Genomic DNA, 27,227 nt, shown 5'->3' on the forward strand with positions numbered 1-27,227 from the left:
TGAATGCAAATCCACCAGAGAAGTGGTGTGCTCTAAAGGATAGAAAGTGGTCTCGCCATTAGGAAGATCTGAACATATGCTCAGCATGTGACCTAGAGCAAGTCAAACCTCTTGGACACCCCAGGCAACTCTCTAGCATTAATAAATTGCAAGGAAGTTGTAGATGTGCCTGCATGGAGAGGGAATTTTTTTCCCCAGAAGTTCTCTTCAGCAATAAAGTCATAGATCTGAACCCCAACCCCCCCTTCCTCCAAATAACAAATCATTTACATTGTTAAAATTCACTGAGCTTGAGAAACAGTAAATGTGAGGTCTTTTCCAGCTAAACTACTTGCTTGCATTTCTGCTTCTACCTTGTACTTTGGAAGTGTATGTCTTTATAATTATCTCAATAAAATATATAGGCAGATAGGTAGTACAGTGGATAGACTGCTGTACCTGGAGTCAAGAAGAGCAGAGTTCAAATCCTGGCTCTGAGAAAGTCAGAACCTCTCTCTCCCTCAGTTTGCTGGATTATAAAAAGTTGATAAAAGGATTTACCACCTAAAGTGCTTGAAAGGATTAAGTGAGATCATATTTATAAAATGCTTTGCAAACCTTAAAATTCTTCTTAATTGCTAACTGTTATTAGTATTGATCTTTCTGATGAAACTTATTTTGATTAAGTATTGTACGTATTTTTATTTTGTGGTTTCTGGTATTTTTTTCCCTCTCTTTTATAGGATAGTGCCCAGCAGAAAGAGGCATCTTTACCTGCTGTTTTTACTGATACTTGCCCAGCAAGAATTGTATCTTCAACTTCTGAGGAAGAAGAAGCATTTACTGAAAAATTTCTTAAAATCAATTGCAAGTACATTACCCATGGCAAGGTATTAAATGCTTTTTATTTAAATTCTTTTTTTTTTAAACCCTTACCTTCCTTCTTGGAGTCAATACTGTATATTGGCTCCAAGGCAGAAGAGTGGTAAGGGCTAGGCAATGGGGGTCAAGTGACTTGCCCAGGGTCACACAGCTAGGAAGTGTCTGAGGCCAGATTTTAACTCAAGATCTCCCATCTCTAGGCCTGACTCTCAATCCATTGAACTACCCAGCTGCCCCTTTTTTATTTAAATTCTGATAGGGAATTTTATTGAATATTTCTGTTTTACCACATTGTAACTTATTACTAAGACAATGTCAGTACATTCATTGAGTAGTAATTAGCTTATAGCTTTGAGTTATTCTTTATTATCTATATTAGCATGTTGTACTCAAAGACTGAGATGCTTTTGAGTAATAGTTTATATAAGCATGCCCTTTTCCACCATTTGCTTACAATTGAATGGAGAGACATTGTGGACATATACTAGTATGATAAACATATGAATTTCAATACAAAGATGACATATAGTACATAATGAGCTTATGAAAAAGTATTAATTATAACTATATAAAGTGCATATTATTAAGTAATAATACAGAAGGTTGTCTAGTACTAATGGTTTTGTTTTATGTAACTCAGACTACATAAACATATTTTTTGGCCCATACCTGTTAATTAAGAGAAAACTAAAAACTGAAAAAAAAAAAGTTAATTACCCAGAAAGTATCTGTTTTACAAATCCCAGCATGACTTCAGTTGGGATGTACTATAAGAACATAACCAAATTTTGGCATTTATCTCAGGAAAATAGTCCTGTGATTTACGTATTTATATATTATTATCCATTCAGGTAGTCTGCAATTTGAATTATAAGACCTATTTAGTCTAAAAGTCAGAGTGGAATTATATACAGAGAATAGAGAAAAAAGAAATAACTCATATTCTAAAGACCAAATATAAATGAATAACAGTCTATCTACTGTTTTGGATTCTTCTCTAGGAGGAAATCATAGATAGAGATTTAGGAAAGTTTTTTAAATGATTAATTTGAAAATGCAAAATATCATTGTTTTTATTAGAATGTAAAACCCTTTTTAAAAATGCTTATTTCCTCTCCATATTCAATTTATCTCCTTTAAATCTATATTCAAAATGTTAAAGTAGATGAAGAAGAGATCTGATATATTTTGGTACCAAAGCAAGAGAGTAAAAGAGCAGCTCACAGTTTGTATTTTGTGTGGTTATCAAAGGAAATGAAAGGACAAGAAATCATGAAGTTAAAGATTAATGCAAAAACATTGAGTAGTATTTTAAATTGATTTTCTTTTAAAGTGTTTGTCACTTTAAATATGTTTATTCATTTTCAAGTTAAATTCTTTCACTAAAGTTACCCAATGGAAAATTAATATTTTGCCATTTTTGTTATGGACCACCAGAATAAATATCCTTTGCCACTTGTTTAAAAGAAAAAAAAATTATTGTTGTAGAACACCAACTCTTAGATTCTGAGGCTAGAACCCTACAGTCTGTAATCTCTTCTAAGATATCAGAATGTCTATGAAAGCTTGGTTTCTTGCCTTCCAAGAAAATGTACCTACATAATAATATAGGGAGGTAAAGTGATTTTACCTGTGCAGACTCAGCTGGTTTCTGATGTAGCAATAATAAAATTATTTGAGAATACCATAAAGTGTTCTTGATCCACAACTCAAATCAGTCACTTAACATATTTTGTATGTTCCTTATATGTAAAGCATTCTGTTTTGTCACTGTGAGGATTTCAAAAAAGTATAAGACATCATTACTGGTCTTAGTGGTATTAAATATAGTTCATTATTTTATCTCCAAATCATGTTGTTTTTCTTTAAGGTATCACAAGAGGTATTTAAAAAATACTTTGATTTCCTATGCTTATTTTTTAAGGTTATTATTTTTACCTTCTTTTATTCCCAAATAAAATATTTTTAAAAAAGACTTCTTTTTAACAACAGTAATGAACACTTTACCACCCTATTAAGAAACATATCTCCTATATGTTCTGTAGTAATTTAAGATAAAAATAAAAATAATTTCTAGGGTTATATTTGAAAGTTTAAACTTTTTTTTTCCCTGAAGGGTACAGTCAGTGGTGTGTTGCTTGTGACACCAAATAATATAATGTTTGATCCACATAAAACTGACATATTGGTCCAAGAATGTGGCTGTGAAGAATATGGCATCATGTGTCCAATGGAAGAGGTGATGTCAGCTGCACTGTACAGAGAAATTTTGGATGCCAAAATACAGGAATTCTTACCAATGTAAGATTGATATTTCATATCTTTGTAGTTTTATTTTATCCTGAGAAATAATCCTATTATTTTAAGTTCTTTTAAATTGTTCTTTGCATTTTATTTTCATTTAGCTCTTAAATTTTTTGTGTATTTATGAGAATATTCATAAAACTCTCTAGATGGGTTACTTTTAATTACTCTTTGCATATTTAATCATAAATGAAATGAAAATTGCCTGAGAAGACATCTAATCCAGTGTTTCCTCAGTCTTTTTTTCTGTCACATACTTCCAAGATAAAATTAAAATTTGGTTAGACGCAGGATGAATATTCTCTGTGTGTGCTGGTAGAATGTATCATGGTGTGAATATAAAGCAGGGTAAGAATATGAAAGTTATATGTTTGATTAAGATAATGGAGAAATTAGGAGAATGAGAAAAAAATGTAATCCAGAAAAGAAAGGAAAAAAGGATATCAAGGAGGAAAACAAAAGATCTGAAGAATTAAAAAGAAAAGGTTTCAAATTAGGCAAAATTAAAAGGAGTAGAGAAAAAGTTAAATTTCAGTACAGCTTGGCTTTGTAGAAAGTTCAGGAAACTAGATTTCTTTGTAACTGGGTACAGTGCCTAGGTCTAGAACTAGTAGTGGCATGACTAATTAATATTCAAAGTGGTAATAAGGTTGACTTTTAAATAGACACACCAAATATAAAACAAAATTTGAAAATAGCCAAACCAAATAAGCCTCTTCCTCCCCTCCCCCCCCTCAATTAAAATGCCCGAATTCTTAGAATGTTTATTTGGGCTTTAAATTATTTACTCTATCCACACTCAGCAGTGTTTTTGTCTTAAAAAAAAAAAATAAAGGGTTGTGTGGCCACTTGAAAAGGTGAAGGAAGCATATAGCTACTGTAAAGACATAGTATATACTTGTTCAAAAAGTTTCTTCCCTAAACATTCTGCTTATTTGGATTAACAAACTTCCCTTTAAGGACATAAATGCTCAAGAGATTGACACTAAAGTTTAAATTGCTATCATCAAAACAGCCAGCTGAAATCCTCATTATTTTCTCAGTTTTGATACAGTTTACACAAAAAATTGTAATAGAAACCTCTTAGATCATTTCCTTTACTTAATAACTTTGTCCCTGTTTCCACCAAACTATATATATATAGTTTAGAGTCTTGCATTCAGGTATAACCTTTTCAGCTGACTACCTGAACTCTAGTCACTCAGTTCCTCAATCTACTTACCTAGTTAGTGAAGGGCTGACAAAAAAGATAGTTTCAGACTTCTTGAGAAACTGGCTTGAGTAAGCAAGAGTGAAAGACACACACATAGATGGACAGGCAGGAGCTCCGGTGATTGATTGATAGGGCCTGAGCAGAACAAGGGGTCATCCAAAAGTTCAAGTTTTATTGAGAATCCATTCCAATATATATAGAAAAGTTTTCCCTAGCAACTAAAAAGAACATTACTGCATCATTGACCAATCATATATGCTCTTAAGCCTCACTTCATTTAAGAGGCATGACTTTTCCCACAGAATACTGTTTATGAAAAAGCTTTACCCAAAACAAAACATTTCTAAAGTTATTCTATAAAACCCAGACTATTAAGGAATATTTAAAGTAACTTGAAGGTTTATAGGAATCAGGGAAAAAAAGAAAGTCTGAGTCATTTGGTCATGACATTATAGAAGTTTCTTTGGTCATCAAAATAAGCTTTCCAAGAGATGCCTATATTTTGGTTATAGCTAGATGATACTTTTTTTATTTAGAATGTCTTTCCATGGTTACACGATTCATGATTTTCCCTCCCCCACTTTCTTCCTCCCTTCTGAAGCTGACAAGCCATTCCTCTGTATCATTTAGACCAGTGATGGGCAAACTACAGCCCATAGGCCAGATGTAGCCCCCTGAAATGTTCTATCCAGGCACAGGACATTATTACTAATCTGATGAATACAGTGAGTAGGATACAATACAATGAAACTTTGAAAGAGTTGCCTTAGAAACAGACGGACAGATGAGCATTTCCTTTCCTTTGGCCCCCTCTTTAAAAAATTTGCCCATCATTGATTTTAGATAATACTTTTTGAGCTGCTATTTTGGATCCTGGCCTTGCCAAAGAAATCTCAGGCAAACTCATAAGCATTTCTTTTTAAGGCTACTTTTCCTCAGTAGCCCCAATTTGTTCTCCCTCCTTAGGTTCCTCCATAATGAATTATTCTTCCACTCCATTTCTGACATAAACAAAGATGGCTGTATCTTTGATTTTGCTTTCATCCATTAAAGCACTTCCTCCATGTTCCAGAATTCTGAAAGTTCCTGATCAGAGCATTGCGACTACTGGCATTCCACCTCGCCCTCTGTATTTTCTTACAAACCCTACTCTTTATCATCTGAGTTGTGATTTCTAATCCCATCACCTCTCAACTCTCAGACTACCTCCCCATTGCCCTCTTTTTTCCTTTCTTGACTCTTTGATGAGTTAGTTATACACTATCCTTAGCTTATATCACCCATTACAAATTGCTAAGCCTCAGCCTTGGATCTCTTCCAACAATTGCTGTCTTCACTCTTACATGTGCTGCTGAATAGAAAAATAATTTTATAGAAAATTATGCAACTATTCTGACTGGGTCCACTACAGATGTATGGTACCCAAACTCAGCTGAGCCCTCACTGCAGCTAGGTACTTTCTATACCTCCCTTAGCAACTCACTGATATCCTCCTTTGTACTGTGATTCTTCCAAAACTTTTCATCTCTTCTTAAAGCCTCCAGTGCCTATCCCCTTCCCCTATCTCAGCTGAGATCCTTGCCTCATATCTGACAGAAAAAAATTGAGTCCATTCATCACGAGCTCCTTCTTATCTTCTCTTACTCTGATGCCTTCTGCCACTATTTCCTTCTTCCCTTTCTTATACGATAAAATGGCCTTCCCCTTCATCAAGGCTAAACCTCTTTTTTGTTGCAGCAATCCATTCCATCTATCTCCTCTAAAAGATTGTTCTTGTCTTCTCTACCCTGTCCCTTTTTAAAAGGAATTCCTGTCTACTGGCTCATTTTCTTTTCTTTTCTTTCTTTTTTTTTTTGATTTGAAAATTTTCATTTAATTAATTTAGAATATTTTTTCCATGGTTACATGATTCATGTTCTTTCCCTTCCTTCCTCCCACTCCCCTCTGGTAGCCAATGAGCAGTTTCACTGGGAATGTGCCATTGATCAAGACCTATTTCTATATTATTGATATTTGCACTAGTGTAATCATTTAGCGTCTACATTCCTAATCATATCCCCTTCGACCCATTTGATTAAGCAATTGTTTTTCTTTTGTGTTTCTTCTCCCACAGTTCTTCCTTTGGATATGAATAGCGTTATTTCTTATAAGCCCCTCAGAAATGTCTTAGATCATTGAATTGCTGCTAGTACAGAAGTCCATTACGTTCCATTGTGCCACAGTATATCAGTCTCTGTGTACAATGTTCTCCTGGCTCTGCTCCTTTCACTCTGCATCAATTCCTGCAGGTCGTTCCAGTTCCCATGGAATTTCTCCAGTTCATTATTCCTTTGAGCACAATAATATTCCTTCAACAACAGATACCACATTTTGTTCATTCTGGCTCATTTTCTACAGTCTACAAACATACTCATGCCCTCCTATTCTGAAAAAACCCTATCTTTGTCCTTCTATTTTAACCAGTTATCAGACTATATCTCTTCTGCCCTTTGTAGGTAAATGCCAAAAGGCTGTCTACATCAGGGACCTCCATTTTTTCTCCTCCAGTCTCTTCTTAACCCCTTATAATTTGACTTCTGGCCTTATTGTTCTCTCCAGAGTTAACAGAGATCTTAGTTGCCTGCCCCATGGCCTTTTCTCAGGCTGCCCTCGATCTTGGGCTCTCAATAGTTTTCTTTTCCTTGACAGTCTCTGCTCTCTTGGTTTCCAGATTGCCATTTTCTCTTTGTTCTCCTCCTCCAATCTCTAACTACTCCTCACTTTACTTAGTTGGCTCTTCCTCCAGATCAAACCCTGGAACCCCAGGTGTCCCTCAGGGTTCAATCCTAGGCCCTCTTTCTCTTCTCCCCTCCATGCCACTTCCCTTGATCATCTCACTTGCTCCTATGGATTTACTTAGTCACCTCCCACTGCTGATGCTCAGATCTGCCTGCCCCAGCCTCTCTGCTCACCTCTTCATATTTCCAACTGCCTTTCCGTTATCTTGAACTACATGTTCAGTAACTTCTTAAACCAAAAGGATCCAAGCAGAGTTCACTCTTTGTTACTGTTACCTTCTCTGTTACTCTGGAAGGTAGCACCATAACCAGTCTCTCAGGCTCACACCTTCAACCTATTATTTTTAAGTAACATCTTTCATAAACACCCCTTTCTCTCCTTTAACAGTACCAGGACTCTGGCACAGGCCCCCATCCCTTCATGCTTGGATTATTCAGCGGCCTATTGGTGTATCTGCTTGCTTTATAGTGCCTTTCCTAAAGTCTCACCTCCTACTCAACAAGCTCCATTGGCTCCCTTTTACCTCCAGGATAAAATATACTTTATTCTCTATCATGTACTCTTTGATCCGGTGACACTGGCTTCCCCAGTGTTCAAGAATGATACACTTTCTCAGCCCTGGGCATTTTCTCTTGCTATCCCTCACCCCTTTAATAATCTCCCTCCAACTCCACCTACTGACTTCCTTTAAGGCCCAATTATAATCTGATCTTTTTCTAAACCCCTCTTAATTCTATTGCCTTCTCTCCATTAATTATTTTCTATATCCTGTATATAGCTTATTTTGTGTATATTTGTTTGCATATTTTCTCTCCCATTAGATTGTAAGTTCTTTGAGGGTAGGGAATGTCACTTATACTTAATTGATTGATTGATTGGGAAAAAAAGTCTTTTTTCAATTAATTTCTTTTTAATAATACATTTTAATTGATATCTTTTGTTTTAAATCACACACATTTCACATATTTGAGTTGTTTAGAGCTATTCCAAATGTTTTTCTTGAGTATTTGGTGAGAACTTTAATGATTGTAATATTTGTGGTTTAATGTTGAAGTTCTGAACTTTGAGCATTATAAATTTAAGATATTTTGTTCTCTTAGTATCCTATTAATTATATTGATTCTGTTGTCTTTAATTTGCTCTCTTTTTTTTTCATTATTTCTTGGTAGTTTTTATGTATGATTTCCTGAAGTAAGTAATTTATATTTTTAAATTTACTTTCTTCTGGAAAACACAAAGATCTTTTAGATTATCTCTGCATGTTATATTTTCAGAGTCACTTGCTTTCACTTGTAAAGCTTTCATGGGTTCTTTTAGTTTCTTGATTTTAGATTATTTTATTCAATTTTTCTTTTCCCTTTTTTACTTTTAAATTACAAATTTGAGTTTTTGTTTTTTTAAAAACCTCCTGTTTTGGCAACCTCATTTTTTTGGGGGGGTCTTTTATTCTCTTTTGATAGTTTTAATTTCCATCTTTATGCCTTTTTGTTCTTTTAATTGATCCTCTGAACAATTTTGGAAGTTCTTGCAGTTGCATTATTATTTTTGGGCCATTTGAAAGCAGTTACTGTACTTATAAATTTTTGAACTTATAAATTTATTTGCAAAATCATTTTCATAATTTGTTCATTTAAAAAATATTGCAAGCCTCTCTCTATTGCTTTTTTTGTTACAAGTTCTTTCCTATCCCCTCTTTGCTCTTTCATTGTTATGGTTTTAATATATTTGGTATCATTTCTTGATGTTGTGAGATAATGGGAGATGAGTTGACACGTAACCCATTTCAGCCATCTTACCATAATTCTCTTTAACTGTATATAGTGAGTGCTCTACTTTTTGGGAATACTCTTTTCAGATCCAGGTATTGATGTTGCAAGATCATTTCTATATGCCATTACATATAGAAATTTAAGAGAAAATTGTATCTGTGCAAATCTCACTGTCCAAGTTGTTTTCTCCCCACTTAGGGTTTATTTCCATTGTGATGGTAATTCAAAGCAACTAGGTGGTTCAGTGGATAAAGTGGTGAGCCTAAAGTTAAGAGGACCTGAGTTTAGATTTGACCTCAGACACTTATTAGCTCTGTGACCAAGGCAAGTCTTAAATGCCCTTTGCCTTAGCTTTTCAAGTGTAAATTGGAGATGAAAAATAACACCAGGGTTGTTGTAAAGATCAATTGAAGTAAATTTGTAAAATGCCAAGCACATTGCCTAGTACTTAAGTAGATACTACATAAATGCTATTATTGTTCTTATATAATAGTTATTATTATTATTAACTAGAAACACATTCTCTAATAAACTGCTTGTGGCAATACTAAAAGATTTGGATGGGATCCTTTGAGACTGGAACTCTTAGTACAGTATAGTTTATTCAGAATAGCCCAGCAGGGTTGTTGGAAGGATGATATGACTGAAGTTTACAAGGCTTATTAGTTGATAGAACCTCTGGGAAAAGAAATGTTGACTATATTAACAGTTAATGGAACTGTTATTTTCAGTATCAGTAAATAATCATCAATGAATTTTATTGTTGCCATATTTCTAAAGATCACATTATTTCTTTGGGATTGTTTTCTCCTCTGTAAAATGAGGTAATTGCACTCTCTATGGTCTCTAAGGACATAAAATGATAGAGAGCTAGACATGATTTAGGATTATCTAGTCCAACATTCTTATTTTTACAGTTGAAGAAACTGAGGCTGAGTTGAAATGGATTTCTTAGCCTCACACAAAAAGAGAGTAACTGGTCTGTGTTTTGAACCAAAGTCCTCTTATTCTAAATGTAAACATTGATTCATTTTGGAATTCAATTCAGTTCCTAAGAGACTCATGCAATCTTTTTTTCCAGAAACACAAATGTTTTTTTAAAAAAACAAACCACTAAGATTCAAATTGACCAAAATAATGAAGAATATTACCCTAACCTTTCTCTTAAAAACAATGTGCATGCATTCATTTATTCATGTATATGCATATATTTTTGGTTTTATAACATATATATATCTAAAATATAATATACAAACTAGAAATCATCCCAGGGGTTGAAAGTTACAATTTGTGGCTCTCCCTCCCTGGTAACCCCCAGAAAAATAAAACAAAACAAAACAAAACCGAAATGCAGGAAAAATGGTTTCGATTCTTTAAAAAAAAAAAAACAACAGGATGCCCATTTTTATACCTACTCTTTCCTAGGTTTAGGACTTCTGAGAGTCATGAGAACTATATGCAATTGTAGTATTTTATGGAACTGCAGAGTTCTCTGTTAACTTTTTTATTTTTATTTTTTCATTTTTATAGCAGTTTTTAGTGTTTAGCAAAAATTTCTCCATTTACTAAACAATATCTTGACTGAAAAGCTTCTCTTACTTTTAGTTGATAGATAACGACACAGAGAAGTCACCATCACTGTGGCAACAGTATTCAGCTGGTATCAGAGGAATATTGCACATAATGCTGCGTGTCCATTAACAGCCATGCCTCAGCTTCCTCTGGAATATGTTCTTTCTGCAAGTCAGGTGTACTTAGGGGCACAAACAACCCAGAGAATTCCAAGACTGCAGATCTGTTAACTTTTTTATAAAGTTCATATTCCTTTTGCTTATTTGGGTATCTTATAATCACCTACCAACTCTGCTTTAATTTTATTTTTTGAATAAAATGTTGATATATATTTTTTTACCTTACCAGAATTTTTTCAGTGTCCTTCTATCCCTAAAATGAGGTGGACCAGATAACAAATAATATATTTCTTTCAATCAAAGAAAAAAGAGAAATATATGGAAAAATAAAAACAACCCTCCAGTAAAACCAATCAGTTTATCAAAATAGTCTGAAAGTATATGCAGTGTATCATACCTGTGGACTACCCATGTCTGCAAAGGAGTGGGGTTTGGGAGTATTTTCTCGTTTTTTCTTTGTAATTTTGAAACATTTACTTTTGGTTGTTCTTTGTAATTTTGAAACATTTACTTTTGATTGTTATACTGTTATTCTTTCCACTTAAATCGTGGTATTGTGTGATTTTGTGTGTGTATGTATTTTTGGGGGGACTCATGTCTTTGTAATTTTGAAATATTTACTTTTGGTTGCTATACTGTTGTTCTTTCCACTTGTGGTATTGTGTGTTTTTTTGTGTGTGTATTTTTGGGGGGACTCAACTTCAGTCTGTGTTAAATCATGTAAATCTTTTTATTTCTACACTTGTCTATCATAATCTTTACTTCTTACAACAAAATAGTATTCCATATATTCATGTAGCATATAGTGTTGCTATAAATAGTTTAGTAAAAGGACTTTAATGTTATCAGTGCCCTGGTTTATGTAGAAGTCTGGTAGTGGAATCTCTGGGTCAGAGAGTATGGACATTTTAGTAACTTTATTTGCATAATTCCAAATTGCTTTCCAAAATAATCGTACTGTTTCACAGCTTCCCCATCAATGCTTGTGTTTCTATCTTCCCAAAACTCATCCAATTATAACTAGCCCTCTCTATTGTCTTCTCTGCCAGTTTGCAAGGTGTGCTGGGAAACCTTAGTGTTATTTTGATTTGCATTTCTGTTATTATTAGTGATTTGAAGCATTCTTGCATATGGTTAAGACTTCGAAGTTCTTTTGAGAATTGTTTGTTCTCATCCTTCAAATTGCTTGTCTACTGGGGAAAAGATTTTAGACATAAAATTGTCTATATGTCTTAGATAGCAAGACCTTATCAGATCTTTGATACAATTTTTTTTTCTGCTTCAACTATTTAATCTTATCATAGATGCATTATTTTTGTTTGTAGGGAACCTTTTCAGTTTTATATCATGAAAGTTTTCTATTTTATTTTGGTGATATTAAGCCCATGTATACATTTAGAATATATTGTGTATATGGTCTAAGATCTTCTCTAAGCTTAATTTTCTTCATCCACATTTGTACTTTTTATAACTTTTTATCAAATAAGAAGTTTTTTTCTAAATAGTTTGTTTTCTGATTTATTGAATTTCATTCTTTCTGATTATTCCTTGTCTGTTCCATTAATCTACTTCTCTATTTTTAAACCAATATCAAATGCTTTTAATTATTATTTATCATATGTTTGATTTCTGGAAGTGTTATTTCTCCTCCATCTCTGCCTCTTAAAAATGGTTTCTCTAGATATTATAGGTTTTTTATTTCTCAAATAGATTTTGTTATTTTATCAAGCATTCTATTCTATAAAGAATTCCTTTTACTACTTAATTGTATAGCATTAAAACTAAATTAACTGGGTAGTATCGTCATTTTTATTAGATTGGCACCGGACAGTTGAGAGCACTGGATATTCATTCAGCTATTTAAAGTTCTTTAAGGAGCATTTTGTATTTTAATTTATACAAACATTTTTTATAGTTTTAAAGATTGATGCTCAAATATTTTGTGTATTCTGCAATCATTTTGAATTAGATTTCTCTTTATTATTGCATCCAAATTTTTGTTATAGAAATGCTATTGATTTTTGTGGGTTTATTCTGGAATATGGAATTGGCTGAAGGTATTGTCTCAATTACTGCCTTTGCTGGTTCCTTAGATTTTTCTGAGTATACCATTCTGTCATTAGCAAATAGGGATTGTTTTGTAATTTTCCTACTCCTGTCTTTAAACTTTTACATTCTTTTTTCTTGACTTGTTGGTACAGCTAGCATTTCTAGAACTACATCAAATAATAGTGAGATAAGAGGACATAATTGCCTTACTTCTATATTTATTGGGAGCACTTTTAGTGCATACATATTACAAATGATCTTTCTTTTGGTCTTAGGTTGATACTTTTAATGATATTTTGAAAAGGTCTCTTTATGCTTCTGTTTGAATATTGCTCTCTGTCAAAGGCTTTTTCTATATTCTATTAAGATAATGATGTTATTTTAGAGATTTTTGTTTTTGTTATATTGTAATTACATTGTTTTCCTAATTTCTAAGTATCATCCCTGCATCACTAGTATGAATCCAACTTGGTCATGATGAATTATTTTTTAAGTCGATTTGACAGGATTTTATTTAAAATTTTTGAATTGTTAAGTTATTAAGATATTGGTTCATAGTTTTTTACTTTGTCCTTTTCTAGTTTAGGTATCAGGACTTGTATTTATCTCAAAAAAGGAACCTACTTGAAAATTTTGTGTAATATTGGAACTAATTGTTCTTTAAAAGGTTGATAGAATTTTTCTAGGAATACATCAGGATCAGGAGGGTTTTTTGGGACAGGGGATAGGATGGGGAGGAAGATTATTTCCTCTACAGAGAGTTCTCTTTCCTTTTCTGAGATTGGATTAAGATTTCTCTTTTATTTTCTGTTAGGTTGAGTATTTCATATTTTGAAGGTATTGTATTTCTTTTGTGTTCTCAGTTTTCATAGTGTAAAACTGTGAATATGAGGTTCTAATAATTCATTCTTTTTCTTTTATTTGTTATGATTTCACCTTGTTCATTTTCAATTCTTTTGATTTGATTTTCTGCTCTTATTTTTGCTCAGATTTTCTAAAGGTTTATCAATTTTGTTAGTTTTTTTCAAAGAATCAGCCTTTAGTTTTATCATTTCTGTAGTCTTTGGTTTCCACTTTGTTTCCTTTAATTTTCTGTGTCTGCTTTTATGCTTATTTTTATTTATTTGTTGACTTTCTAATTTAAAAATGCATATTCTGTTCATTAATCTTCATTTTCTATTTTGTTAATGTATATTTTTAGGGATGTAATTTTTCCCCTGAGGACTGCTTTAGCTGCATCCCAGAAATTTTGGTATGTTGTTTCATCATTATCATTTTCTTTCACATAATTATTGTTTCTATGTTTTGTTTTTTGACTTAAACATTATTTAGGATTTCATTGTTGTGTCCATTTGATTTTGTGACTTTTTTTTGTGATCATTGAATCTATTTTTTTAAAATCATGAATTATAAAGGATATGCTCACTATTTCAGCCTTTTTGTATTTATTTCCAGTATTTTTGTGCTCTAAAACATGGTCAGTTTTTGTAAAAATTCCATGTGGCACTAAAAAATATATATATTCTTGTATTAGTCCCATTTAGAAGATGCTATAAGCTTTTTATCACGTTAGCAGTTAAACTTATGTATTCATATTTATTTTTCTGTTAGATTTTTTGAAAACTGAGAAAAGCCTCCTTTCCATATTATATTACTGTCTACATCTTATAATTCAACTAATTTGTCCTTCATGGATTTGTATGCTAATATATTTGGAATATATGTTTAATATTGATATTGGCTTCTTGCCCATAGTTTCTTTCAGCATAATGTATTTTCCTCATTTATCTTTCTGTGCTGTGAATATTTGTTTTTCCATTATCTGATATCATGGTATCATGAGTGTAACTTCTTTTTTGAATTCATCTGTAGGTAAGTCAATTTTTTTCCAGCCCTGTATTTTCTATGTATATCTTTGTTTTTTAGGTGTGTTTCTTGTTATTTTTCTCTACATAATTCTTTTATTTTTCAAAGTTAAATAATCAAGTAAAATTCCCTTTTCTTGCTTCTACTTCAATTTTTTGTTTGTTAGATATTTTTCTTTTTCATCTATTGGCACCTCTTTTTGAAAAGAATGTCTTTCCTTTGTTCTCTTCATGAATTTTTTCCCCCTTTCTAGCTAACCTAGATACTTATTCTTTTGATTCATGGTCCTTGTACCTGTTTATTTCTTCTTTTTGTCTCTGTATTCCTCATGGAACAGAAGTTTCTAAGGTATCTAATTTGAGTTTCATCTTTTGTTTTACCTTTACCCTCTGTCTTGGAATCAGTTCTAAGTATTGGTTTCAAAGCAGAAGGGTAGTAAGAGCTAAGCAGTCACACAGCTAGGAAGCATCCACCTATCTGTCCCTTGAGTTTGTCTCTTTAAACAGTTTCTGTGTAATTGCCTTAGAGATTTTGTCTTCTTCTTTGTGATAGAATGAATCCTTTCCCAATTATTTTTTTTAACTCTTACCTTCTGTCTTAGAATCAGTACCTTATATTGATCTCAAGGCGGAAGAGCAGTAAGGGCTGAGTAATGAAGGTTAAGTGACTTGCCCAGGGTCACACAGCTAGGCAATGTCTAAGGCCAAATTTGAACCAAGGACTTCCTGTCTCCACTTCTGACTCTATCCCCTTATCCATCTAGCTGCTTCCTCTTTCCTACCTTTTTAATCTTCTATTTTTGCTGCTACAACCTTTCTCCTGTGGGCCTTCTTCTTTGTGAGAGAACATGGGCATTATTTTCTCTTCAATGTAACACTGTCTTGATTAGGGTATATTATAGATTCCTCTATTTTATACTTTCCCTGCTGCCTTTTATGGGTCTTCTTCTTCTTTAGTATAGTCCTACAGAAAATATTGATTCATCTGTAGGTGAAGTCTCATGAGGTTTAGCACATCGCCTGACATAGAGATGCTTAATAAATGCTTGTTGACTTTTTCCTTTTTTTCCCCCTGGAGTAATTTTATTTCATTGCTTGTGCCTTCCTTAATTGTTGTATTTAACTTTCTTGTGTTGCTGTTGTTTGAGGTGTTTGCAAAGTAAATAATTGGTTCCCATTTGAGGATTTTTTTTCTTATATTAATGCTCCATATATTTATTGATCATCCTTTTTTCATTGATCATTAGTTTCAGAGTTGCAGAATAAGTCACCTTGATGAACTCTTTAGAACACATTATTTCATTCTCATTATTTCATTTTCATTGCTGCAGACAAAGTGGATATAGAATAATCTTGTGTTAATCAAATTACCTTTTCTTTTTAAATGAAGTTCTTTGTCCTGATTATAAAATTTGTTGTCATTGCAACTTCATTTTAACTACTGTGTGCCTTGAAATTTTCAGCATGGTTTTTTTTTTCCTAGAGGCAATATGCAGATTTTTTATTGATACTTTTTCTGTGTTTAAAGTTCTGGGTGCGATACTTTTTCTGTGTTTAAAGTTCTGGGTACATTATGGTGTTCAGGCCTTTTGTTGTGTTCTTCTAAAATCCTTACATTATATCTATGCATTCTTTCTTTGAAATCATTATATTTTGTTTGCACAAAATATTCCAGATTATTCTTCATTCATGTAGTTGCAAGTTTTTCTAGTAAGATTTGCCACTTAGGGATTCCAGTTTTTCAGTTCTGCCAATTATTACTGTCATGTAAGGCTTAAGATCTGCTTTCAGAATTCTTATTTCTCTTTTGAACAATCAGAAGAACATCTTGTTATGGTTAGATGCTCTCAGGTGTCTATGAGGGCCTCTGTTCATGTGTTGATTCATTTTCCTTTGTGTTAGCAATACTTATTTGTAGATATCTGTACTTAGCTAATCTGGAGGCTATGTTCTTTGTTATTAATATCTTCCCTGTCAAGATATCTGCTTGTGCTTAAGGTTTTTTAACTGTTTTCTTCCTCTTGTAATTGTTGGTAATTTCAGGGTTTTTTTCCTTATGTTACCCTGTTCTGAACTTTTTGATTCATTCCTCTTTAATAATTTATTTTTCCTTAGGGCTGGACCTTAAATGAATTTCAGTCTCTTTCCATACTTTGTTAATTCTTTTTATACCACCCTTAATCTCTCATTTAGATGACGTTTTTAGGGCTAGGGCTCACCTCAGTTGGATGCACATCCCCTTTTCTTCAGGCCATGCTGGCACCTTATAGTGAAGAAAGGGTGAGATAGAGTAATTTTCTATTACTTCTTGCCACAAAATGGTAGAGTGATAGAGGGCAGGAGGGTATGCCAGCAGACACTATCCCAACAGCAAAAAAATTGCTCAGTGGATCCCAGAGCTCAAGTGGATCTTCTTATGGAATTTCATTGGATCATGATGGGTGGTAGGCCGAGGCTTGCTGAGGGAGCACATTAAGGATTGGGGATTATTGTCCCCAGCTTTTGTTACCTTATTTGGGTTGTTGATTCTTTGCTTTTGGCAATGCCTTTAATCTCTTCCACATGACTCTTGATTTGAGAGATCATGAAGATCAGAAAAAATGTCTAGTACTCCATCTTATTGGTTAGGTAACCTAGAAGTGTATGCTTTGATTTTCTTAGGGATTCATACTTTTTCCTTCAAAATGAAACCCTTTAACTTATTAAATATTCATTTATAGTTTGTGGAGAATGAAGGCAAACTAACAAGTGTCATAGAAAGAAATCATTCTTTTCAGCTGCCTTTTCCTCTCTCAAACAAATAAACCATTCAATGTGTGGATACCTATCATGGTCCCAGATAGTACAGGAAAAATACATGTGGTTCCTACCCTCATGGAACTTCAAATCTAATTGGAAAGGCAAAACTAATACACATAAACTTGAGAAAAAATATAGCATGTAATTAAGTCCTAAATTGAATGATAAAGGCAATAAATATAGGAGTTCAGAGAATGGAAAAGTTAATGATAACTGGATTAGTAGAAAAGTTTCTGAATTTCCGAAGTTTTTGAGATGAAGTGAAACTGTTAGACCCTGAATGATGTGCTTTTTGGAAGGTTTTAAAAGTCCATCTAGAACCTCAGTAAGGATACAGGAAGAAGTTTGGCCATCAAAGAAAAACAAAGTAAATACAAAGGGATATTGTAAAGTCATGGATTATGAGGGAGGATTTCATGCAGGATGTGGTGCCTTTCCGTTGGGTCAGATGCTATAGATTAAGGACTGAGATTTAAAAAAAAAAAGGATCCTTGGAAGGTGCTGGTGACTTTCAGTAGAATTGTTTTAGAAAAAAAAATTTTTTTAACCATGCAAATTATAGAAGACTCCTTGAATAGAAAATCCTATTGATTGTTGTTGGTCTGGCAAATAGGTGGTACTTATTGCTTATGCTTGTTTGAGGGAGTCAGTGATTTCAGCCACTCAAGAAATTTGGCAGTCTAAGGAAGGTGAAAAGTAATTCCTAGAAGGTTCCTAGTATGCTCAGCAAAAGTTTAGTCAAGACATAGAAGAGACTTGTGCATGTTAGAAGGCAGAAAGGGAGCCAGTTGGGAGAGAGAGAAAGTTTAATTATTCTGTGGAAAGGAAGGTTAAAGGCAAGTTGGTACAGCAGAAAAAGAATTGGCTCTGGTGTGGTGATATTAGTAACACATCCTGGCTCCATGTTTATTACTTGTGTGACTCTAGGCAATTCATTTCTGTTTCAGTTCCCTTAACTATAATACAGGATCTAACTAAAAAAATCCCTTTACCATGATTCTAAATCTAATAACAAGGAGTTTAGAAGGAATGAGATTTAGAGCATGAAGTGAAGGGGCTAGCTTTAGAGGAGCAGATGCATCCTCTTTCTATAAGATGAAAGTCGATTTATTTGACAGTATCATTAATTGGACTTGAATTTCTCAGTGAAATAAGAAGCAAATCATCTATTGAAAGGATAAATAGGATTGGGAATTTTGGGGGAAAGATAGGAAAAAATCATATAGCTCGAGTGATTAGAAAATACTTTCACATAATCATTTTAATCTTTACAACATGTGAGGTTAAGTAGGATATGGAGTTCCTTCATTTTGTGGATGAACAGAGGCACTAGAAGATCTGCAAGAGTTAAATAAAGAGATTGCTGAACAGTGGCAAGGTTCCATTGAGGTTGGAGAAGAGAATTTGTGGTAGATCAAGTCTATATGATCCAGATTATTTCTTTAGCATAGATCTTCTACATTAGACTTTGGGCTTCTTGAGGCTCAGAAATGCTTTTTCTTTTCTTTGTATCACTAGCATTTAGCATAAGGCCTGGCGCATAGTAGGCACTTCATAATACTCATTAACTTGATTTGATTTGTTCTATATTCCAAATCAGGAATAGAAAAAGTAGGACAATATAGTTTCCTATTAACAAAGAAGATAGAGTGCTATGAAAGTCAACATGTTACTAACATTGGAGTTCAAACAGACGAAGTCACCATGTTAATAACACGAGTTTAAGCAAAATAATACATTCTAGAGCAAATTGGTGGAATAATGAATAAAAAGTTATTGAGTGGAAATTCAATATTTTGAGCAAGTTTTGTAGTTTTTTAGTAAGAAAGTAATGGTTGAAAATGGACATATCAATTTGAACATCTCAGAAATAAAACTGCTGTATAACTAGATGATTGACATAGTTCATCTTGACATGTCAAGCATAATCAGCTTGGCAGATGGCACAAAAAAACCTGGAGATTACTGAATGGTAAAATTAGAATTCTAAAACATGTGGACAGGCTAGAATAGCTAAGTGTGATGAAAATGAAATCTCATAAAAATAAATCAATATTTAATACTTGCTTTGAAAAGTTTAGACTTGTTTTGCTTGGTCTAGAAGGAAGAACTAGAAGCAAAGGTAGAAGTTTTAAAGTCTCTTATTTAGGTTTAATGTAAATAAAACCTTCAAAACATTTAGAGAGCAAAATAGAATGAAATGGACCACCTTAGGAGATAGTGTGGGTTCCTGCTCATTGGAAGGACCTGATTATCAGGTTATAGAGAAGCTTCTTGATCATATATGAATATATGAATTCAAACAACTGACTTCTAAGGTCTCTCTAAACCCTCAATATTCTGTGACCTTGAAGTTTGATTCTGTCTTAGTTGCTATGTATTTCAAACTAATCCTAAGTTTGGGAGAAATTTTTTTTTAACATATCTGTTAAGGTCTTCCTTTCATTAATGTTGTATTCCAGTGCTTGTGTCTTGGAGATCAAGTAATCATGGGTTCTTAAAGGCTTTGTCAGGAGATCATAGTCCTAGCAGGGTCTAATAAAGCTAAAAGGTTTCAAGTATGAGCCCCAATGATGGACTATTTGGGAGAAACAAGTTTGGTCACAGGGTGACATTTTTTTTTTTGCCATAGCAACTCTTAAAAATCATAAGCTTAAATCAGAGATAATACCTACTTTTTTTGAAATTAATAGAACTATGAAATATTGAAGGTCTTCATGATGTTCTATAGTCCTTTGCTCTATAGAAAATATGCTCATCTAATTTAGTGGGTGAGTTTCCTTTTCTTAAAAATGTCTAAATCAGGACAACTGAAATTTCCCTTAATATGATCCATTTGAGGATTCCTTGATATTGGTATTTTGGCCATATAGTGCCAGTACTAGCGTTTTTTTAGTGACATATATAATTCTAAATAAAACATGAATTACCCAAAAGTTGCTATTTCAGGAGAGAATACATTCAATATCACTTTAGGTCTCCCAGCAGAAGCTGAATGACCTCTTAATCTCAATATATTGTAAAAGAGAGTCTTACCAGGTGTGGCTTAAGTTCACATTAGATTGTTTCTACAGTCCCTTGCAATGAATACTCTTGAGAATATCTTTATGAAATGATGATAGACAAAATGTTCTTGGCAAATATACAAACTTTTAGAAAAAATAAGAGAATAGAAAGTTGTAGTATTTTATTATATTTCTTCTAAGCCAATTTACATGACTGCTTCATGATATTTGGAGTGTTTTCCCATTCATTTTAGATTTACTCCTAAATACATTTCTCATGTCTTTTACTTAAAAAATGTGTTGCATTGATTTTTTTTTTCATTAAAATTTAAGGCTTCTATAAAGTTTAAAAATTTTGACTGTTGAGAAACAGAGTCCTTGCTAAAAAGTCATCCTGGATTTATTAGTAATGACCAAAGTGTTTTAATGTTTCCTCACATTTCCTTATCTCTAAGGGAGTTGTATCCTTTATATGATAATAAAGCATTAAAGACAGTAATATTTGTGAATTGACTTCAGGGTAACTTAGGTTAATGAAGTACCACTATATTTCCTCATTTCTTGGCTCTGTTAGATACTGTTTTTATTAAAAGACAATTAAAATTCTCAAATTAATGTACTTATTGACAGTCATGCTTCATTAAGATATCACTTTAGACAGAACAGATATGGAAATACAAATATACAAAATTGATAAATTGAGAACTGTGATTATTTACTTTATAACTGTAACTATTCATCATAGTATGTTTAAATAATAACTCTTACTGAAATATTATTTGATTTATCATGAACTTTAGCAACATTTCTGCTGCCTAAATTGAAAAGTAGAGAAAATGAGTTAAGATATTTGAGCAATTTCAGTTCATTCTCATATCTAGCTATCTATTTGTTTATTTGTGAGAGTATGTGTATGTGTATATATATATATATATACACATATATGTATATACACACATATATATCCTCTTATATTTTGAAGTATTAAAACGCTGGAAACTTAAATTTTATGTTCTAATTAATTTTCTAGCTATTACCAAGCAACAAATTATAACCTAAGAGTTGTACCAACTTTCAAAACTTATATAGTTTTTGTTTTGGAAATATGCAGATGAGAATAACTTTTGCAGATGGCTTCCTAGAACACACATAATTTCTCTTGTATACATGGAGAAAAGGTTTTATTTAATTTGTTTTGATACCTGTGGCCTAGGTGGAGAAGATATTAATAAAATTTTTGGTACCTGAATATTGTTGGGAGCTAAATATTAGGGTAGGATCTGTATTATATAATTGTAAACCCCTTTCACTGTTTTTAATTTATGATAAGTTTGTCTAAGATAAATAGAAGATATTTTTAAGTATAGTAACTTTTATTTTTGTCTGCTGACAGAGAGGTAGATCAATTGTCAGTAAGGGGCCTCAGCTTTTTAAAGAAAATGACAAGAAGTAATACTGATGACCTAGACTCAAGGATTCGGGATACAGGGAATGACAGCGCCAGCACTGCACCTAGGAGCACTGAGGAGTCTCTCTCTGAAGATGTATTCACAGAATCAGAACTCTCCCCAATACAAGAAGAGTTCATTTCTTTAGATGAGCTACATCAAAAAAAATCTTCTGATGCATCATCAGAATCTGGCCAAACTGTGCAAGCTGGTGTAAAACGTGTAACAGTCATTCCAGATTCTTCTGTTACTTCTGATAACTTAAAAGGCAATATTACACAGTCTGCCCATGGTATGGGGACTCTAGGTCATAAAACAAATTTAGACAGTCCAGAAGTAGTAGATCCAGTTACAAACGTCCCTCAACAGTCTTTACAAGAAACACAAAGCCAAGAGGAAAATAGCATGAGGGTCAAAATAAACACAAATTCATCACAAGGATCAGAAGATAAGAAAGCAAACAAGCATTTTGCAGAAGTCTTAGAATCTCAAAAGAATGAAACTGTGAACAAAGGGGAACCAGGAGAGGAAAAAATTCAGGACTTTCAGATAGAGGTGGAAGAGCTACGTAAACTCTGGAAAAGCCACACAATGGAACAAACCAAACAACAAAGGGAAAATATTCAGCAGGTGTCTCAAAAAGAAAGTAAACACAAAATAGCAACTGCAGATGGACATATAGAAGGTAAGTGTTATGGTCTACTTAAAAATAATTTTGTTTATAGCAGATATTTTGCAAATTCTAAATGTGGAATTTTTGGACATTAATGACAGATGACAGCATTTGCTGTCTTCCCCATCAAACTGCTTATTCCAAGAACATTTACACACACATGCACACACACACACATACACATGCATGTTACTCCACGCAGAAGACAAGCTGGTGATGCTACCAGTGTTGTGCATGGGAAATTGCTCAACTTTGTTATTCCTCAGGAAGATCCTGCACAGCTTTGTTTTCTTCCCCTTTCCCTCTTGTTTCCATATTCATATCTTAATTCCATATCAGATGATGTTTTTTCTCATAGACACATACACACAGAGTAATCTGATTTACCCCTCTTCATTTTTTTTATCCTTATTGTTCCAAGTATTACCCAATTGCTTATGAAAATCTGTCCCTCTATTTTCTTCTTTTTAGCTGTGAGCACATCACACACACACACACACACACACACACACATACACACACACACACACCTACACACACACCCCACAACCATCAGAATTGAGTGCTATATCTATGTCAAAGAAAAGGAAAATTAATTTTTGAAGTAAAATTATATAAGTAATATTAAAATTAATTTTCACCATTTTAGACGCCCTTTAAAGTGGATCTAGATTTGCTTAAAATCTCAATAAGGCTTTTGCTTTTTTTTTTTTTATCTCCAGCTTAACTTGATTTCCTTTACTTAACATCCAAAATAAATAAAATCCTATTATTCAATTTTATATTTTTTTCTTTCATTAGTAGTATGGAAAACACTGTATTTTCAATTGAACACAGCATATTCAGTTTCATTGTTGCTTCATTAGGTTTTTATTTGACTAAAGTGGAAACCTCCTTTTCATTTGTTCTTTTTTCCATGTTTCCTAAATGTAAACAGCTAACCTAGAATTAATTTTTTTCTTACACTTTATAAGTAAAAGATTCCCTTTGTAATTAGCACCTTTCTTATCATTTTTAGTATATTCATGTGAGTGAATGTGTGTATGAAAAAGTATTTATTTAACACTTCTTTTATGCCAAGCACTGTGGTTATAAGTACAAAGGTGATGGCAGCCCTTTGTCCTCAAGGAGCTAGCATTTAATAGGGGACTACATCCTGTATTGAGTAATTGTCAGAGAAAAATATTTTGTTTTGCTAAAGAAAAATAAATACATTTCTGGGAACAGTATTGTTAAACTCCTGAACTCAAGAAGAGGTAGGAGATGAGAGAGTTGTAGAACAAAATAAAAGGTATATATTATTTGAATTAAGCTTATAGGCAATGAAGTGGCGCGGATAGAGTCCTGGATTTAGATTGGGAAGATGCAAGTTTAAATGTTCCTTCAAACACTGTGTCTGGCCCTTGGTAAATCACTTAGCTTCTCTGGGACTCAATTTCTTCATCTGTAAAATAGGGATACTAATAACATCTATGTCATAGGGTTGTTGTGAGATGCAAATGAAATAGCATGTAAAGTACATTGTAAACATTAAAAGTGTTATATAAATGCTAGCTATTATAATTATCATTATTATTCAAGATGGAAGTAAAATTTACTCTTTTTGACAGGGATACTTTCAGTTTTATTGCTGTTTGTATAATAATGTGTTTATTATTATTAAAGACTTATTATTATTAAATAATGTTAATTTAGTGTTTATACAAATAGTCCTGCCCCCTCCAGGCATAGTTTCAACTTAATATCAGTCATCTAGTCAGTAAACATTTATTAAGTGCTTACTGTCTTCACATTGTGAATGATATAAAGTAGCAAACACTTATGCCTTACAGAAATGCTGTCTGGAGAGTAGGGTGATGGGGGCAAGACAATATTATGATAAAACATGTACGAAATTGATTAGTAGTGGTCATTGAGCCTTGATAACATGAGAAAAAATATTTATGGAGTGAGAAAGCAATAAACCCAAATGAGAGAGCCAAAAACTTAAATGTTTAAAATGAAGTCTTAACTCTTTAGGAAGTATTTTTGAAAAAAAGCTCCAACTTCCCAACATATACCAAGAGTCTTAGTGTTGTTTTAGATTTCAATAGATTAAAATGGCCCTGTGTGAAATGCCAGCGCATGAGCAGAGTGGAAAGAAGAGAGTTTACTAAGAACAAAATAAACATGAAGAAAAAAAATTAGGAAAGTTTTAGGCAAGCATAGCATTTTTCTTTACAGTTTCTATGGGTATAGGCCTTCTCTTTGCATTGCTTGTCTTCATATATCATCGACTTTTAGGTACAAGGTGGAGGCTTAGTATATTAATCTTTATCTTGATGTATCAATGAATTTATATTTCATGTTTATATAGATTGTCACTCATCAATGCTTTCTCATTTGGAGTGATTGTTCTCCATGTTCTTTCTAAGTCTCTCTGTAGACAGAGAATCTCCACAAAGTGCTGGTGTCCTTTATTACATCTGTTTTTTTTCTTCATATTTTGTGGGTACAATAAAACACTAAATGTACTCTATTCCACTACATGTGAACAGGAAATTGTTTTATTGCTTTTATATCAATGATTATAAAATAAGGAATCACATCTTATCCTTTAGGTAGGTTACTATATTTCGGAATCATTTAGACTCAGTAAACTACTGTATATAAGATATCAATTATAATAGTATAATATTAACCACACTAGTAGAAAAGATAGATATAGCATAGAGTATTAAAATATTATAGCTACCAGAAAGAGTTTCTGTGATCAACTTTGGAACGTTAAGTGCACAGCTTGACTGAATCCTGATTCCTTGTAAAGATAATGAAGCCATCATTGAGATAGTAGTGGAAATTAGGACTGTATTACAAGGGCAAGTTGGTATTTGCTCTTGTGAAGGATTTATATTCACTATAGGTTTCTGAGAGTTTATGACCCAGAGAGGTGCCTCTGGTTTATCTTTAAGAGTGATTTAAGTCTGATTATGTCAGGCTATTATTTGTAGTATCAGTTAGAGATGACTGAAAATTGTATCCTGATGAAATTCATTTCCATATTTTCTGTTATTGTTACTTTAAACTACAATGATTAACTCTGCTTGTGACATACCATGAACCATATAGTTTAGAGATTGAGACATTTAACAGAAGCCTTAATCTTCGTAAATCTTTCTGATGTCTAAACAAGAAGTCTTAATTGATGCTAAATCACCAGAAGGACAAGAGTAAAAGGGGCTGTTTGTCTTAAATCCTTAATTGGAATTTATTAACTCTCTTAGCAAATATTTTCTAAGTTTTAGTAACATATTCTGTACATTTGATTTTGCCACAATCTGGGCATGGTGGGACCGCCAACACTAATTTCCCGCAATTAAAGATAGATCTTCATCTCAGAATGATGGCCAGATTTCTTTATTTTTTAAACATGACTAGACTACTTTTTCCAATTACACATAGAGGATCAACATTTGGAAATATAGTCCAGCCCCCAATTGCTGCAGTCACTGTGCATCTCTTTCCTCTATATTCCTTTGAGTCACCTGCTACTTTGATTTTTCCAGAATTATAGTTTTCAAAGATTCATGATAAATCATTATCAAGTAAATATTTGAATTTTTAAATTTTTTTGACTAGGACAAACTTAAAATTATTGAAAGCACTGCACAATTTCCTCCAAATTACTAAAAATATCATGCTTATATTTTCCTTTTAAAGTTTACAAAGTAAAATTTGTGTAGGAAAACCTTAATAATTTAGACCAAAAAGAAATATACTATGTTAGTGTAAAGTATGAATTATAGACTTTCATTAAAGCCTTTCTGGGTGTCTCAATGTGGAGTTTGTCAAGACCTGTTCCAGAAAAACACCAGATCTGATCATTCCTACTGTAGTTCATTTTTATGTCTAATGACACTATATCTATAGCCGAGAACCAGCTTAGTTAACTTTGGAGACAATTTTTATTTGGCAATGAATTCTTGTCTTCTTGATCGCCAGTTCCTCAATGAGATCATGGTTTTTTTGAAATTTCAATGTATGATTATTAAATGTCATTTCATTACTTTCAGAAGTTTTATTTGAACTAACTACTATTAAAGTATTGCCAATTAAAGTATTATGGGACCTTTTGTAAAAACATTTTATATTTGTTAGAAAATTTATAATTAGCACATGATTTGTTCATAAGAAAATTAAATTTACTACAGCAAAATACGGCAGCTAGATAGCATAGTGGAGAGAGCACTGGTTTGGGAATTAGGAAGACACCTTCATGAGTGTCAAATTTGGTTTCAGACATTTGCTGTTTGTGTGATCCTGGACAAGTCACTTAAACCTGTTGGCCTCAGTTTCTCATTTGTAAAATAAGCTGGAAAAGAAAATGGCAAACCCCATTTTTGCCAAGAAAATCCCAAATGGCTCTTGGGAAGAGTTAGACACAACTGAAAAAATGACTGAACTAGACAACAGTAAAATATAGGACAACATAGTTCACTTAACAAGAGTTTCTGAATTTCTGAATTCCTTAGGTCTAAATAAAGGTGATTTTACTCAATATACATTGATTAAAGAATATGAAGGATTTAATCCTTACTCTAAATTGGAATCCATGTGTTATAATTCTTGAATAGAATATCATAAACTTATATTTTATTACTTAAGAGTAGTATATGAGTATTTACCAAATAAAAAAGGAACAAGTAATTGATAGGTTTACCAAAGCTTTTATTTATCAATATTATCTTGAAACTAAAAGGCTGTACAGATAGTGAATCAGCGTTCCATATTAG

General features: G+C 32.8%; 1 protein-coding gene and 1 non-coding gene across 2 annotated transcripts in view; one reads left to right on the forward strand and one right to left on the reverse strand.

The window, feature by feature from the left end:
• The window catches only part of OXR1 (oxidation resistance 1), a 193,652-nt gene that overhangs the window by 112,051 nt on the left and 54,374 nt on the right, over nt 1–27,227 (forward strand). Inside the window, exons 6-8 of the mRNA XM_044668761.1 lie at nt 728–869; nt 2,978–3,162; nt 21,728–22,467. Coding sequence (XP_044524696.1) covers nt 728–869; nt 2,978–3,162; nt 21,728–22,467 — 1,067 coding nt within the window. The remainder of the gene's footprint in view (nt 1–727; nt 870–2,977; nt 3,163–21,727; nt 22,468–27,227) is intronic.
• Nucleotides 10,448–10,721, reverse strand: LOC123232783. Its single transcript, XR_006505289.1, has one exon.

This window comes from Gracilinanus agilis, chromosome 1 (assembly GCF_016433145.1).
Source record: "Gracilinanus agilis isolate LMUSP501 chromosome 1, AgileGrace, whole genome shotgun sequence".
NCBI lineage: Eukaryota > Metazoa > Chordata > Mammalia > Didelphimorphia > Didelphidae > Gracilinanus > Gracilinanus agilis.